The sequence below is a fragment of the Leptodactylus fuscus genome, chromosome 2 (assembly GCF_031893055.1).
Source record: "Leptodactylus fuscus isolate aLepFus1 chromosome 2, aLepFus1.hap2, whole genome shotgun sequence".
Taxonomy (NCBI): Eukaryota; Metazoa; Chordata; class Amphibia; order Anura; family Leptodactylidae; genus Leptodactylus; species Leptodactylus fuscus.
Window position 1 is genome coordinate 32,844,744 of NC_134266.1, and position 17,943 is coordinate 32,862,686.

General features: G+C 42.0%; 1 protein-coding gene across 1 annotated transcript in view; it reads left to right on the forward strand.

The window, feature by feature from the left end:
• Nucleotides 1-17,943, forward strand: part of EPHA6 (EPH receptor A6) — a 675,722-nt gene that overhangs the window by 333,270 nt on the left and 324,509 nt on the right. Inside the window, exon 5 of the mRNA XM_075263563.1 lies at nt 11,834-12,169. Within this exon, the coding sequence (XP_075119664.1) occupies nt 11,834-12,169 (336 nt within the window). The remainder of the gene's footprint in view (nt 1-11,833; nt 12,170-17,943) is intronic.

Consider the following 17,943-nt stretch of genomic DNA (forward strand, 5'->3'; position numbering starts at 1 on the left):
GAAGAAGAATCACAGGTACTTGTCCCAATCAGGTGACCGTGGGTTGCAATTAGCTGGAAACGTGAAGTTCAGACTAAATGGAACCTGGGCTCGAAGTAAGTGTATCCAAAGCCTCAAACCCTTTAACATCTGAAGTGAATGTCATGGCTATTTACATGAAATACAGCTCTGAGGAAATATGTTCCTTGATTTATTGCAGTATGTACAAAGTATTACTTCTGATGTAGAAGGCAATGTTCACACGATTCCTTATGTATTTGCTGAAGACTGAACTTTTTGAATTTCTGTTGGATTTTTCTTCCAAGAGCCAGGATTATCTGAAGATGACCAGTAGATAGTCCACTGGGATATCCTTAGCTGTTACTACTTTTCTATGACAGCCATAAATTTCAACAATAACTAAAAGTGGACAAAGCTAAGCAGCAGATACACTTTTAATAGTTGTCGGACGAACCCTCGTTTGACCAATACTGATAGCTAACTAGCCAACATCTCCACACACATGCACACTCAGCTCAGCCAAGTGCTGGAAAAGGAGATAGGAAAAAGTTGTTGCTGTACACTTCTGGCAGTGGCTTACCTCCCCAAGAGTATCATACCCCACCTTTAGGCCCACAGATTATCCAAATGTAAAGGAAACCAAGGTTGGGTGAAGGAGATTAACCCTGTATAACCCTATCACCCAAGCATATTAACTCCCACCCTTACAAGGACGGGACCAATGCTGACCATAACATTGCCTTGTTAATATCTCCTTCTACCCGACGCATTTCACATCCAAAACATGGATTCTTCTCAGGGGATTGTTAGAAGATCAATTGAAACGACCAAGCATAGAAGAGCCCTGCCCCGAGTCTCACAGTGGTCACCCCAAGAACAAAAAGATCAGGGTGTTGAAATTCGACAACCGATCCCTGTCATGTTCTGTCTCAAGTGGAAAGTCAGGAGGCCCATTATACATAAGATGGTCAACCCTCCAAAATCAGTGGGTTCAACCAATACATATCTAACATGTAAGGCCAACTTTAGACCACAACTTCACTCTATAGATCTGTGCATGTCTCAAAGATCAAATCCCTCAAAAAACCTTCTTATTCCTAGGTGGACATGTTCTTCAAGGTTTGATATCTTGTTCTTCGGAGGAAATCTGGCACAGACTAAAATCAATAGATTATTTTTAGAGATGAGCGAGTAGTATTCGAACGAGTAGTTATTCGATGGAATACTATGGTATTCGAAATACTTGTACTCGATCGAGTACCACTCGCTATTCGAATGGAAAAGTTCGATGCAGAACCAGCATTGATTGGCCGAATGCTATACAGTCGGCCAATCAACACTGGTTCTTCTCGTACCTTTAGAAGTCTTCTCCGTGCAGCTTCTCCGCGGCGTCTTCCGGCTCTGAATTCACTCTGCCAGGCATCGGGCCTGGGCAGAGCCGACTGCGCATGCCCGCTTGTAGACTTCTCAAAGCATCCAGTCCAGCCCGACCCTCACTCGTGGACTTGGTAAGTATAATTTGATCGAATGTTGCCTACCCCTGAAACAAGCATTTTAGAGTATAATAGGGTTCGATATTCGATTCGAGTAGTCGAATATTGAGGGGCTACTCGAAACGAATATCGAATCTCGAACATTTTACTGTTCGCTCATCTCTAATTATTTTCTTTTCAAATACCTTGAGCTCATCACACTTCCAAAAAACATTAGCATATCATTTTGAGCGTGCTTCCTTCCGAAGCCGACAGAATTATTATGATACTTCTTACATTTCTCTAACCTAGTTGATAAAAGAACGATAATCGGGAATTTAAGAAATGACAGCGCCATACGTGGAAGCTTCAAAGTCAAATAGAAAACCTGTTATCTAATTAACTACGGGACGGATATTAGATGATTGATGAGGATCTGTAAGATCTAATACTACAAAGAATGCAGCGCCCGAGAAATCACAGGAGGCTTTCTAGAAATGCGTCTGCGCATGGGTTAGGGGAACCGGGCTTCTTCTATGCGGATCTTCATGTGTGCATAATTCATAAATGATAACAAAGCAATCAGGCCATATTCATAAACAGCCCGGTGACACATTATATTGTTAAATCTGAGGATTAGAATTAATTGTCCCTCTTTGTTCCAAGTTCTAAATCTTACTAAATGATTCACTGGATGTCATTACAGCTTAATATTTGCATGAAATCACAGTTTAGCCAGCATAATTTAATGGCAATTAAAAAGCTATTTAATCGTCATGCAAATTGGCATAAGGGCCCTTCAGTAAAGAGGGTAGATTTTTTTTTTTTTTCGGCATTGCGGTTAAGTGTCCTTTTTTTCTCAGAGGTCCCACAGTGTAATTGATAATATTCTACTTATTTAAAGAACTTGATATTCGGCGTTAATCGGTGCATAGTTATTAAATGAATAAATAGAAGGAATGGACTAGATGGTCCTCTGGGGTTTTTATTGTACAGTAACTATTCATTATTCATATTGAAGCTTTAAAAAATTACAGGCTGTGGGTAACTAACTCAAAAAGCAGATATTGGAGGGAAACGTACCTGCTGCGTGGTGTGCTGACTAACAGGAGAACTGTTCTACAAGTGGAACGTCTATCTTATAATGGATACAGGACTCTGACAAAAGTTGTAGACAGGTGGAAAAAATGTAAGAAATCATTAAAAAAATAGAAGAGTTAATCGTTTATTTATGTCAATTAACTTAATGAAGTGCATGAACATAAAAAAAAAAAAATCTGACGCTAGGTTCCCACCAGCACTTGGATTCCGTTTGGGGTATCTGTCCCAGAATCTGCTTAAAACAGCAGAGAGAAAAATCTTGCAAACAGGTGGAGACTGGGCGGAAACCTGGTGGACCTTATTCTCGCTTATGGGGTCCATCCGCAGGTCTCCATGGGTAAGTGCTTTTAAGCAGATTAGGTTTCCATTTGCGGACCCAACAAATGAAAACTAGGGTAGAGCCGATCTTGAGATTTCAGGATCGATTTTAAAATCCGATTTCTGATCATTTTCCAGCCGATCGCGATCGTGAAATTTACTTGATCGCCAATAGGAATCTGATCTTTTCCGATCCCTATCGCTCAACCTTAATGAAAACCCAAATGCAGGTGTGAACGTAGTGTAAATTACATCAATATTTGTTGTGATCTTTGTCTTCCATCAGTTCTTCTCGGTAACTTGCAGACCATTCTTGAAGGAACTATGCAGGGAGGTTTTTCCCGCCATCTTGGAGAACTAAGCACAGATCTTCTGTGGATGTAGGTTTGCTCCAATCCTTCTGTTTCATCATGTAATCTAAGACAGACTGGATGATGTTGAGATCAGGGCTGTGTGAGGACCATATTATCACTTCCAGGACTCCTTCTCCAAAGGACGGATTTTGTTCACCTTATTTTGTTAACTTACAAACCATTTAAAGGGAGTCTATCATTCTTTCATTCTTCCTTTCATTCTTTGCTTCTCCCAGCCATTTCTCCAAAATTTCCGTTTCTTATCTTAAGCAAATTAGGATCGACTACGCATGCGCGAGTGGCCGTTTTCTGGTGGTCTGCTACACAAGTGTTTGTGTAGCAGACCACTGGAATATGGCTGCTTGTGTAGCAGATCACCTGAAAATGGTTGTTCGTGTAGCAGACCACAGCACCCCCAGTGCTCCGTGATCCTAATTTGCATACTGGGCCCCAACAGCAGCACACCCGCTGACCAGCTTCTAGTCTTACAGCAATATAAGATATGCTACTTAGACACTATTTATGGAAAGTTCCCCATATCAGGGCTAGAAGATTAAAGATGTACTCATAAGAAATTCCTCTGCTGGAATAAGATTTAGAATGATATTTTAGAACATTACAATAGTTTTCTGTATTCTTGTATCCAGCACAACCCTGCTATTACATTCTTGATGAAAAATCCTCTCGGTGCCGGTGACCGTGGCCTGTCATACAGAGACTTAGATAATCGATGTTTTGTTCACCAGAAACAAGACAGCATAATATAAACATCTGGAAATATCATTATATAGGTTTCATCTACAGGAGAGCAAAGATTTTGACATTTCTGTTGGACAAAGTAAGGTGTTAGCTGCCAAGAAACAGATATTACAGTCAGGAATTCAATTTGTACGTCCTTTTTCATCATGAGCTGAATAAACAAGTACACAATGTTTTAGGATCAATCCTTTACTTGCTATTTTTTATACTTCTACTGCATGTGCAGTTTTCTTAAAGTATAGTCGCAGGACACACGGCTCGGCTGAATAATGGAAAAGTCCATCGAGTCCAATGTATAATCTGGCGGTGTTTATCCAGACCCTGGATGACTGGTGATTTCTTTAAGAAAATACATCCAGACCTTTCGTGAATCCACCATGGCGGAGAGCGCCATAGTCTTACTGCTCTTACAGTCTATCATAATGGTGAGACCACCAGTCATGGTTGCAGATCTAGGGATACAAAGATTAGGCAGCACTCTCAGGTCACCATCTTTTACTGTAACTACACACAGGCCATGTGACCGACGAACATGATGTCATATGCGGAGGTGGCACCCATAGAGCACCATGGGGTCCCCCATGTTTTGTGTCTGCTATCGGTTACCCGTCCAAAGGATAATCAATAGAGATGAGCGAACAGTAAAATGTTCGAGGTTCGATATTCGTTTCGAGTAGCCCCTCAATATTCGACTACTGGAATCGAATATCGAACCCTATTATAGTCTATGGGGGAAAATGCTCGTTTCAGGGGTAGGCAACGTTCAATCAAATTATACTTACCAAGTCCACGAGTGAGGGTCGGGCTGGATCCTCCGAGCAGTCTTCTCCTTGCAGCGTCCCCGCGGCGTCTTACGGCTCTTCATTCACTCTGCCAGGCATTGGGCCTGGGCAGAGCCGACTGCGTATGCCCGCACTACAAGGAGAAGCTGCACGGAGAAGACTTCTAAGGGTCAAAAAAAAGCGGGAAAAAAAAGCCCGGTGGTCTACATAGACCACCATTGTAAAGGGGCGGATTTTGAAGCGAAATCCGCTGTCAAAATCCACCCCTTTGCCTACGTGTGAACTAGCCCTAAAGGTGGGAGAAGAACCAGCGTTGATTGGCCGACTATATAGCATTCGGCCAATCAATGCTGGTTCTGCATCGAACTTTTACATTCGAACAGCGAGTGGTACTCGATCGAGTACGAGTATTTCGAATACTGTAGTATTACTCGCTCATCTCTAAGAATCAATCATATAAGTCCAGAACACCCCATTAAAGGGATTGTCTAGGATTTCAGATTTGATTGCCTTTGGGCTATAAATCTCTGATGATGGGGATAACAGCCAACTCCCCCACCGATCAGCTGTATGGGGCTGCTTCCAGGACTGAATCCAAAGGGGCTGTTGTGTCTCTGCTCAGCCATTATATAGGAAACAAAACTTTGTGGTTCTGGCCTTGTGTTGTGTTTAGTGTGGGAACTGGAAGCGACCCTGTACAGGCCAGCACCAATCAGATATTTATGGCCTATCCTAAAATCTGATATCCAAGACAATCCCTTTAACTATACATTTGAGGCATAACATGAAACTAAATGCAAAATCTGCTACCAAGCCCTACAACTATAATATATCACTTATAGTACTGTCTCCTTGTATTGGGAATAGACACCTTATAGGCTCCCCTAAGGCTCTTAGGCCCAGCCTGGGTGCAACTGTCCCCTCTCCACTTTTCAAGTGCTATCATCCATTCATTTTGACTCGGAGTGTCGCTTTAACATTTTGGATATTCCATTTGTGATAGAGATTTCTCTCTGGTTTACTCATCTTTGCTACATACTGGAATTATTTCAGATAAATGACTTGCTGGCATTTGGTGCACTGAATAATTACTTAATCAACACTTTTAATTTTGCATTCCTCTAAGTTGCTAATTATTATATTGGATTTAATTAATGAATTAATTTTATCTCGCACGTCTAATTTCCACTGGATAAACAACAATAAATTGTGTTGCTTCACTCATTTCAGTGTGTCATTAGATGTAGTAGAAATAATACGGCTGAAGTGCTGAACAATTTGACATACATGATAAAATTTGCACAAAACCGAGTGTGCAAGTTGATGCATTACAGATGGTCCACTCTCATGAACATAGTGCAGGTCCAGTGGCGTAAGATCCGCCATAGTAGCCGTAGTGGCTACCACAGGACCCATGACTTTTTATTTAATAGGCTGTTACCTGCTGGAGTAATCCCTATTTACTTACCGATTCCCGTTCCTACTCTTGGATGTCTGTTTCTCCTTCTGCCGTCAAGGGCACCCCATTCATTCCATATCATTTCGCAGGTGCCCCCTGGAGGGAAGAAGGGTTAACAGAGACAGCTGTGAGCAAGAACAGGGATCGGCAAGTAAGGCTAACGCCTACGGCAAGTGTTTTTGTAGGGTTAATCCCAATAAATACTGATATTATTATAGTAAAGTATAATGATCGGAGGCCATGGGGAGGTGAGTAAACATAAAAACCAATGTTACTCAGCTCTCCAGCACAACTCAATGCTGTCTTCAGCCTTTATAGTGATGTCACATGGGTCAAGCTGGTGCCGGACCAGTATAATTTTTTTTTTATCCTAGACAACCCCTCTAAGGACACCCAGACTTTAGTGTATTTATAGCCATACTATAGTGCCTTCCTGTGCTACTAAGGATAAAGAAGGGATTACTACAGTAAGAAGGGCCCATTCAGACGGCAGGAAAGGAAGAAAAACTAAGGTGGACTCCGATTCCTCTCCATTCCTCTCCCACCGTGGCTTTCACTTGATGAATGTGTGGCTCATGCCATGGGTTCTGTGGGTGAACAACCACAGAACCCGCAGCACGATTTTTTCAATTTCCTGCTTTGTCCTCTACCTCCATTTGAATACAATGGGAGGCAGGTTCAGGGCACTGATTTTGCGGCGCCATATTCTCCGTGTGAATCCGGAATGCCTACTTGTGCAGTGGATTCCACCCCTTGGGGTATCCACTCATTCCAATGCAGGACACCGCCTAGGAAACACAGCTGTAATAATATAATATGGCATGCAATTCCTAAATAGATAAAACAATGTTTCAATAGCGCAGGCAGATCTGTCCATCCCCAGGCCTATCTCTACAAAGAAGCCATGAACAAATCACAGTAAATACATTTCCAGCATCTCTTATAGTATTAAAGGCTTGGATAAAGACCACACGGCGTGCGCAACGCTGGCGACATGTATACGATGGATGCAGATCTCCTTGATTATCACTTAGCAGCCTGGAATTGAAGTTTTAGCATGACAAGGTTCCTTTATCACCTTGAATTGTTCTATGCATGAACGGAATTGAGAAAGACTTATTACCGTACATGGGTGTACATAATAACAGCAGTGGCGGCATCTGCTGAAATATTGTGGCTTTACGGAGCAAATAACCGCAATGCTATCATCTTAATAGAGTGGCAAATGCTGATGTTAGCGGAAGGATCGTAAGCGGAGACTTAAGAATTTAACTTTATGTGAGTTAAAGGTAAATCCCAAGACTTTCAATTTTTCTTATATAATCCTGTAAACGGAAAAATGCAGCATTCTGTCAAATATGTTAAATAATCATTCTAAGGGAGGGTTCACATGGTGTAACTTGCCGCGTGATGTGGCACGTCTACGCCGCGGGAACCTTTGCGGGCCGTACACCATTGATTTCAATGGGAGCGGGAATCGTATCGTATGCGCCGCGCTAGTTTGCAAAATCACGGCCGCAAACTAGCGTGGCGCATACGATCCCCGCTCCCATTGAAATTAATGGGAGCGTGTACGGCCCACAAAGGGTCCCGCGGCGTAGACGTGCCACATCATGCGGCAAGTTACACCATGTGAACCCTCCCTAATATTCTATATTCATGGGTCAGTATATGAAAGGGGTCACCTTGGTTTATCAATGGATGACCTATCCTTAGGATCATCTGTATCAGATTGGTGGCTGATCAAGCTGTGTGCAGTGACCACAGTGTTCAGGTGAGCGCAGTGCCATACATGTACAGTAGCTGTGCTTGATATTGCTGTTGAACTCCATTCATTTGAATGTGACATCACATTGCGCAGGCTCAGGGAGCGCCGCTACAGCTCATTGGTGTCCAACTCTAGATGTTCTTCAATTGACAACTTAGCAACAGCAACAGCGCTGTCTACCTCAGAATCTATTCCTTTTGGAATAGAAATACTGATTTGGCAATTAAATCCGCATCATGATTAAATAGACTTTTTAACTGAGTCATGCATGATGTTAAGGATGCTGCCCTCTAGAGGGCGCCATACAGAGTGCACTGTTCTCCTAATTACATCCTGGAGAATAGATTTGCATATTTTTAACTTAATAATAATAATAATACATTTCATTTATATATCGCCATCATATTCCGCAGTACTGTACAATTTGTAGGGTTCAAGTAGAGACAAAAAGCAGTGGCGTAACTAAAGTCATGTGGGCCTGGGAGCAACCTTTTGTCCGGGTTCTCTACCTCATCCCTACAAATTCTTGATAGTGATGGTTACGGGTGCTAAGGAGGTTAATCCTCTTTAAGTGTGGTGCGGGTAATCTGTGAGTCTCCTGGGGTTATGGGCCAGATGGAAGCTGCAATCTTAATACTGATGCCAGTGCTTATGGGCCCCCTAAGGCTCCTGAGCCCTGGTGCGACCCAAGCTACTGGGCTCCTTAGTGGATTCCCTGGTATTAACCCCTGTACAGAGATCTGGACTTTCTTGCAGGAAACTACCAAGTCGCTAGTAGTCCCAGTGTTAGTTGGCAAGTCCAGGGGACAGACAAAGCACAACTTAAGGTCAGGTCAGGCAGAGTTTGTGCAATATGGTATATCAAGCAATATGTCAGGGCAAGATTAGGATCAGGTAACAAGTTTCATACACAGGTAAACGGGACAGGAAACACCTTGACGTGATCTAGGTTCACTTTTGATCAGTTATCTTCCTGTCTTGGATCAGTCTGCATGGTTTACAGCTTCTTACAGAGACAGTGCTCCCTACAGGTAGGGAATGAAGTACAGATCCTACAGTCTGGGAAAGCAATGGGATGGACAGAGAGAACGGAACGGGCTCTGCAGACTCAGCAATGTATACCATACTGTATATAGAAGACTCTACAATATGCTACAGTGGCACATTGTATGTCCCCTATGGGTCTGCAATGTTAATAGACTATATACTTTATTTTCTGCAGGAACTCACTGTATAGATGTTAATTGCACTTTCCTATACAATTAAAATAATACCAATATTTATTTAAAAAAACTGACTGAGGCCTATGTCACATGACGTCCTATAGAGACGTCTGACATGTATACCAGGGGCTTTTACATATATCTGTGCTAAATGCAGGGTACAGATGCAGTGCGCACACTGCCTAATAATTTTCTCCTATTCTCCGTCTATTTGGAGCTTATTTTTATAGTAACATGGAGGTGGGAACGTGTGGGCTAGTTCACACTAAACCAACAAATAAAGAACAAAAGTAAACTAAAAGTAAAACTCTTCTCTCTGTCCAAACTGTATTTCTATCTTCCTGTCTACGAGAAATCTTGTAGAGAGCACAGGCCGTAATTTCCCCCTATAGAGGATCTGTCACCTTATATTTACATTGAAATCATTCCTGATTATCTTATCTCATAATTCTACATTATGCGGTTCCTACTATTCCTCCTGAATATTAACGCATAAATTGACAAATGGGTGTTACTTTTACCCTTGTTGTGCCCTTACAGAGTCTAACATTGGCAGCATTGATTGGACACTGTCAGACTGTGTAGGAACAGACCCCCAACTAGTAACACTATACTATACAGTGCACAGAGCTTGAAGCAGATAGCTCCATATACTATATAGTGGTCATATGCTAGGAACTACAGCTCTGCTCCCACTGAATTCAATAGAATCAGGACTGCACAGTGCTTGACCAGTATACTGTACAGTGCAGAGAGCTATCTGCTTCCAGCTCCTTGTACTGTATAATACAGAAACTAGAAGCATGCCTGATCTGCTATTTGGATCAACCTATCATGATTAGAGATGAGCGAACAGTAAAATGTTTGAGATTCAATATTCGTTTTGAGTAGCCCCTCAATATTCGACTACTCGAATCAAATATCGAACCCCATTATAGCCTATGGGGGGAAAATGCTCGTTTCAGGGGTAGGCAACGTTCGATCAAATTACACTTACCAAGTCCACGAGTGAGGGTCGGGCTGGATCCTCCGAGAAGTCTTCTCCGTGCAGCGTCCCCACAGCGTCTTCCGGCTCTAAATTCACTCTGCCAGGCATCGGGCCTGGGCAGAGCCGACTGCGCATGTCCACACTACAAGCGGGCATACGCAGTCGGCTCTGCCCAGGTCCGATGCCTGGCAGAGTGAATTCAGAGCCAGAAGACACCGCGGGGAAGCTGCACGGAGAAGACTTCTAAAGGTAGGAGAAGAACCAGCGTTGATTGGCCGACTGTATAGCATTCGGCTAATCAATGCTGGTTCTGCATCGAACTTTTCCATTCGAATAGCGAGTGGTACTCGATCGAGTACGAGTATTTCGAATACCGTAGTATTCGATCGAATACCTACTCGATCAAATACTACTCGCTCATCTCTAATCATGATCAGAGATTTATGACGTCATCACTGATTCCTTACCAGTGACCTCGGAGGCCATTGATTGGTCTCTTCACTCATTCTAGCTTACACCCATCCTGGTTTCCTATTCCTGGTCTCTCCTTTAAAGGGAACCTGTCAGTCTTGTCTGTAGATATCATGTTATAAAGCAGGAGGAATTAAACAAATTAATCTACAGCTTTATGGGAAAGGATTAAGTGTAACTTGTTATTTATTCATTTATTTCTCAGTTCTTTCTGTGTTTAGAAGGAGTCATTGCATCCAGTGGGAGGTCCTAATAGTGACTGACAGCCTCTGCTCTACGACTGTGCATACAGAGATAACTGTCAATCACTGTTAGGACCGCCCACTAGGTTCAAATACTCCTAAGTCTGAGAAATCAGTGGATAAATGTTAGGTTATACTGAATCTTTTCCTACAAAACTATATATCAATCTGCTCCGTTTGTCCTGCTCTATAACATGCTGCCTGCAGATTACACAGCATTGTCATGCTGACAGGTTCCCTTTAAACCATGAGAAGTATTGGCTTTTGATTAAAGATCTGGCTAGGAGCATAAGTGTTTTCCTAGTAGTAACAGTCTTAGGTCCTTTATGAAGGACGGTGAAAATTTAGTGACTTCAAGGGATTTTATCTTGGATTTCTTCACGCAGCACTGAAAGAGTCATGTCTGCTCTTACATACGGAGCTGTGTCAGAAATATCCTCCTCGGGATGAGCGCTATTATGTTCTGGAGAATGGCTACATTTCCTTGATTGCAGTTTACCGTAAAGAAAGAAGCACCTGTTGCACGGGGCCTTTGATGTTCCGTCTCTGTAGTATTGGATTTATTTTGTGTTGCTTGCCTTGGCTGGTTTTCAGTTGCAAAATAGATGAGATGTTAAAAAGAGACATGAATTTTTAACACATTTTAAATTAAATCATTAGATTTCTTGAGCTAAATGCAATTTCATAAGGGTCTGAAGTAAGTGCTCTTGGCAGTGCCTGCGATGTCCCAGTAGGGGGCTGATTACTAACTAAGACTTGATTATCGGAGAAATGATTGCTTCATAGACTACTACTGGGAAATCAAAGTATGTGCCCAAAACAATGAGCTTGAAGGTGGGATGTCACCCAGATTGTATTAATTTGTTACATTCTCTATTGTTTATTTTTGGCTTCCAGAACCACCTTCAGCTCCAAGAAATGTCAATTTCAACTTGAATGAAACAGCTTTGTATCTGGAGTGGAGTCCACCGTTTGACACCGGAGGCAGGAAGGACCTCATCTACAATGTGATTTGCAAGAAATGCGGGTCAGACCCCAGCCAATGTGAACTTTGTGGTGGTGGAATTCGCTTTGTTCCTCGACATTCAGGATTGGTTAACACCTCGGTCACGATCCTGGACTTTTTATCTCATGTCAACTACACTTTTGATATTGAGGCAGTCAATGGGGTCTCGGAACTCAGTCTATCTCCTAGACAATATACTTCCATCACCATCACCACCGATCAAGAAGGTAGGTTTGACTTTTTGGAAAATTTCTTGACTTGAACCAGAAACAAAGGTGAAATATGTCACAGGGATCAATTTTAGGGAACCAAAAAAAACTTGTGAAAGATCTCTAGACTTAATGAAGCTACTATATGTGTCATCTACTAGGATGTACGTTCTTGTATTTAGAGATTTTAATTAAATATCCATCTAGGAAGATATTACAATTTATCAAATTCAATTCTGGTCATTTTGGATGCAAAACGTAGAATTAAAAAAAAATGATTCTCAAACAATTTTGGATTATTTAGCAATAATTAAAATAGTAGAACTGGTGGGTGTAGTGAAATGGAAAACTTAGAATATATTTAATTTGCTTATATCTAGTATGAACAGACACTTAGTATTCTGAATTTGAGGTTGTAATAGAACATGTAAACAACAAGCCATCTATTTTATACAATTTTTGTCTGGAAAATATAAATTTGAAAAATTTTAATTCCTTGGTCTGAGATGTTCCTGGGTTAAACGGGAGCATTTGTAGTAGGGCTCCCCACCTATACAACATCCCAGGTAGACCTACAGCCACATGTGTCCTCACTAGAGCTATGGTCTTTCTTGAGGTCTTTTAGTTAGACTTGTTCGTAGAGGGACACAGGAGCTCAGTCCTAAAAATCACAGCGTAATATTTTCATAAATGAGATTTACAGTCAGGAATACACAGGCCTAAGACTTATTCAGTCTAAGCTACACACATATTTTTGTGTTTTATACCATTTTTTTAGTCGATAGAAAATTAGCTTTTAATGACAAATGTGAGCACCGACATCTCCATAAACCTAAGGCTGACATCATTCAGGTTTATAGCATTACCTGTCACATTTCCAAATTTTTGTGAATATCTCAACAATTTTTGTAGGTCTATGGATGGTTCATTATACATTCTAAAAGTTTTTCACCTATCTATATTATAAGAAAGGCTAATAAATAAATGCGATTCTCATAGGGCCGGAGTTAAATGGGCGTTATAACCATGTCTGGGCCCAACGACTGACCAATGAGCAATGTCTTCTTGCTTATCTTCAGTTTGATGAGACACGATATAAGTTAAATCATACTTACCAACTCCCCCGAAGCTGCCGTAAACAGTTGACCTTCCAGCATCCCGGAAAAATGAGCTGGACCCAACAGAGTTTTCCTTCATCGGCCAGGCTCCCGGTCAGATTACATGGGACATGGGCATCTGTCAGTGACATCACAAAATAAGGGTGTGACCACTACATTTCATGTCAGTATTGTAAAAGGGGTGGTCATGTGAAAAGATGACTTCTTGGGTGGCAGCCTCAAAAAGTTAGCAAGTATGGGTTATAGGTTATATATATGGCTACATAAGATGTTCTTACTTATTAGAATGATGTCAGCCAAACCCGACAATTTTAGCTGGACTGGCCAACGATTTAATGTATATGAAGATGTCCTGACTTTCCTCCAACAGATGATGTCGGAGGAGAGAAGGATCAGGGGCTACTGAATTTCAACATACCTAAACTTTTTGTTCTCAATAAAGATAAGAAACCACCAGGGTTGCCTCCCACCCCATTAAAAAGGCAATCAAACTTGGCTGCGTGTATATGTTTATGCAGAAATTTGGGAGGAATAGCTTTTGGCTGGAAGATTTGTGTCAATTGTATTTTTAGATTTCTGTTTAGACTATGAAGAATTTAATGCTGACTATATGTGTTGAGAAGAGTCTGCGGTGACGGAACGCCGTGGGCCATCACAAGTAATTAACCAAACAATGGGTAGCACTTACCGAGTCATTCCTGACCAAATAGCTGCACTTCTTTAGAGTAGGCTAAACCTGTGAGCTGGAGCGTTGCCACTTTGCACAAATGAAGGCCAATTATCCACTAGGGATGGTGAAATTACAAGAAAGAGAACAACAATTTAGGAACAGATAAGAGAAGGAAAACAATCTAATAGTTTCATATATGCAAAACTGTCTTCTCCGATAGTCATTAGTCGGCAGAATGATTGGTATTCTCAATTCTGAATTGTCCAAAACTTGGCAACCTCAAACATAATGCATGTGCCCGATACGTTCATATTTTATTCACATGTCTTCGTATTGTACATGCCCAGAATTCCTTTAGCGGTTTCTGCAATTGCAGGACCTGGAGCTCCTGTATTATTTAATATTCGCTTTATGCCAAGTGTAAATTTATGGTCTGTGCCCAGTGTTCTCTACCGGAATAAATCATATTTGCATCATGTAAGAAGCTATCATATCGGGGAATATGCTCTCTACTTTCCTAATAACTGTTCAAAATACAACTTTTAAAGAGGTTATGCAAAAAAAAAGCGAGGACCCATTCACACAGTGAAAATGGAAGAGGAATTTGAGATGGACTTCTGTCTCAAATTCCTCTCCACTTTTTGCACTCCGGGCTCACTCCAGCAGAGCTTTGGCTTTCCGCCATGGTTTTCACTTGCCTAGTAATCTCAGATGAGAATCCATGGCAAGGTTGAGCAGGGGGCTTATTATTTTTTTGTCCTGCTTCGATTTCTGCTTCACAATGCACAAACTGGAATGCAAATGTGATTGGCGCTGAAGTGGATTCTTCCACAAAATCAGCACTTAATTAGAACGTGTGAACTTACCCTAAGGCTAAGGCCCCATGTTGCGGAAAGTCAGCTTTTTTGTTGCAGATTTTGTTGCAGTTTTTTGAGCCAAAGACAACAATTGCTACAAAGAGAATAGGAAATACAGTATATAGGAAGTTCTTATACTCTTACCTTCTGCTCAATCCACTCCTGGCTTTGGCTAAAAAAAAAAAAAAAAAAAAAAAAACGAACAAAAAAGCTACTTTTCTGCAATAGGGAGCCTTAGCCTAAAAGTTCCCTGGTGGCAGGAATAACAAATGTAACAATAGCCAAACTTTGTTGCAGAACAGTGACTCCTGATCTAGTCTCCAGTTTGTTGCCAATACTGAGTAATGACATCACCATCTCCAGATTTCTGCCAATCACTGTAGCCTGTGCAGAAAACCAAAGACAGTGACATCATCCAGCAGGGCGAGCATCATAGACTGGGAACGAGAATGGGAACCACTAAGTAAAGGTAAGTATAGCCATGTTTTGTTTGTTTTTTTGTTTTGACTACCCCTGCCAGAAGGGAAGTTTTATTTTCTCTGGATAACCCCTTTAAAACATGAATGCGCCACTGAGGCCCAATACTGTGCACACTATGGGACATTATTTGTAAAGGGCTTGTCCAGGAATTGGTTCAAAATACTTTTACCTATTTTCTTCTTCTAAAACCTAGGTGTGTCTTATCTTGAGGTGCATCTTATAAAGCGGTAATTGAGATGCTTTGTCTTTGTATAGATGCTTTGTTTTTGTGCAGCACTGTTCATAAGTATTAGGCCCCCTCCCTATAAATGCAATAGATTTGCCTGGTTTACAAAATACTCACGGATCGTTGCAGCCCTATAATACTTATGCAGGCAAAAATCTTTCATATTAAATAATAACAAACTTTTCTACAAGCTTTGCATAAATTCAATAGTACAAGTGAATTTAAGAAAGTTTGCAATGTGTCTTATACACACAAAATGCCTTATTCCTGATCTCTCTTCTTGCTCCCTCCCTGACTTTGACTATGAAATATCTGCTGCATTGTGTCCTGCTACTACATGAAGGACAGGTCACAGAGATGTCATGGTACAGATCTCAATAGAAGCCTATGGAGAGAAAGGGGAGAGTAATAAGCAGTATGTGAATGAATCAGAGAGAAGTGAGACAATGGCACGAAAGAGACTACGACCAGCTAATTAAAATTTTCCTGACTCAAAATGATGTATTCATATGAAACAGGTCAGCAGTTTTCCAATAATATTCTATGTGATCATTCTGATGCTATTGAGTGAGTGAGTTGGAGAGAGATTGATGGTGCAGATTCTCCTCTACTTTCTGTGTGCAGTATATGGGAGACATTATAATAACTAGTCACCACCCACCAGCTCAGAGAGAACTGCAATTATAGCTAGAGCATGCAAAGAGGAAAACTACTTAAAAACTAGAACGTGGCGTCCTATCTGTTGGTCATATGACCAAAGCTCAGTTGCTTTCCCTTGAACTTTGTAAACCATGTAAGGCTATGTTCACATTGGTGTCCTTACTTTGCACTTTGTAAGTAAGTTGGTTGCGCAAATCCTTAAACTTTGTATAAGATAAAGCATTGCCAAGTGAAGGAAAACATGGCCATTTTATTCACAAAAATAGCACCACGTCTGTACGCAGTGCGAGAGAGTATAGGGTGTAGTCTGGGAAAACAAGTATATTCCAGCCAGGCAGCTAAAGGGTGTATGGTAAGGATTCACACCATGGAGGTCAGCTGACTAATCAGGCCCTAATAACAGTCTCAGTGTGAAGACTAGCAGGGTGGCACCACACTGACAGAGCTGACCTGTCCAGACCGGACCTCCAAAGCAGGTACTGTGCCACCCATTCAGTGGCGTAACTAGGAATGGCGGGGCCCCGTGGCGAACTTTTGACATGGGCCCCCCCCTCCTGACCGACACCGAAGACCTTGACCGACCCCCCCCCCCCCCACACGCCGCATTCCTGCGTGCTCTATTATGTCCCATAGTGGCTCCTGCACACAGTATTATACCCCATTGTGGCCTCTGCACACGGGATTATGCCCCATAATGAACACCCACGAACAATTATTATACTCTGGGGTATTTTCAGACCCCAGAGTATAATAATCGGAGACCGAGGGGAGATACAGACATAAAAAAAAAAGTTACTTACCTGTCTCCAGCTCCGCTGCAGTCTTTGGTTGTGTTGGCCATCTTTAATAACACACTGATGTCACATGACATTTCATACCCTTCCTCCATCTGCCCCCAGTTTCATGCACCCCTCATCTCTACCCACATTTTCATGTCCTCTCCTCCATCTCTGCCCCTAGGTTACTCTTGCTCCTCACCACACATACATACACACTCACACACATACACACTCACACACACTTACACACAGACAGACACTCTCCATCCTGCATCTCCCTTCCCCCTCCCCTTCATTACCTCGCAGCACACCTCTCCTTCTCTTTCCAGGACTGTACGGGCTATAGACACGCCCACCCAGTCATGTGACGGATGATGTCACACAAGGTCCTTTCAGCTTTCCCCCGCTCTTAGCACAGTTAAAACAGTTTGTCTGTGATAAGAGCGGGGGTAGAAGAGGTAGCTGTCGCCGGGCCCCTTATGTCCCGGGCCCCTTATGTCCCGGGCCCTGTGGCAGCTGCCTCTGCTGCTATGGTGGTAGTTACGCCACTGCACCCATTGTTGCCAAGGTGGGAGACTGGTAGCCGGTCTCCTGTATAGTCAGGGAAAAGTTTCCTTGCGTTTAAGTTAGTTCTCAGCCGAGAAGGGTTTTGTTTTGTTTTGTTTATTCTGTGCCTCTGCAAAGGCAGTTAATGCACTACAAGTGAATAAAGCCTGAACTTGTGTGCAATCCAGTGTCTGTGTCCCTGTTTCCTGCACTTCTACAAGCATTTACCTGAGCGATTCCCCGCAACAGGTTGTGTGTGGTATTACACTTCAGCCAAACTGACTTAGTTGCTGACTTAAGCGTAGCAGGTGGACAGGTGTGGCAGTATTTTTAAGGAAAAAAGCAGGATTTTTTTTAACATGTAGAACCCTTTAACAGTACAGCAATAATAAGAACTATTCAGACATTTATTGTAACGCTTCATAAATGTAAGTTCTTCCTCTAAAGCCAATTTGT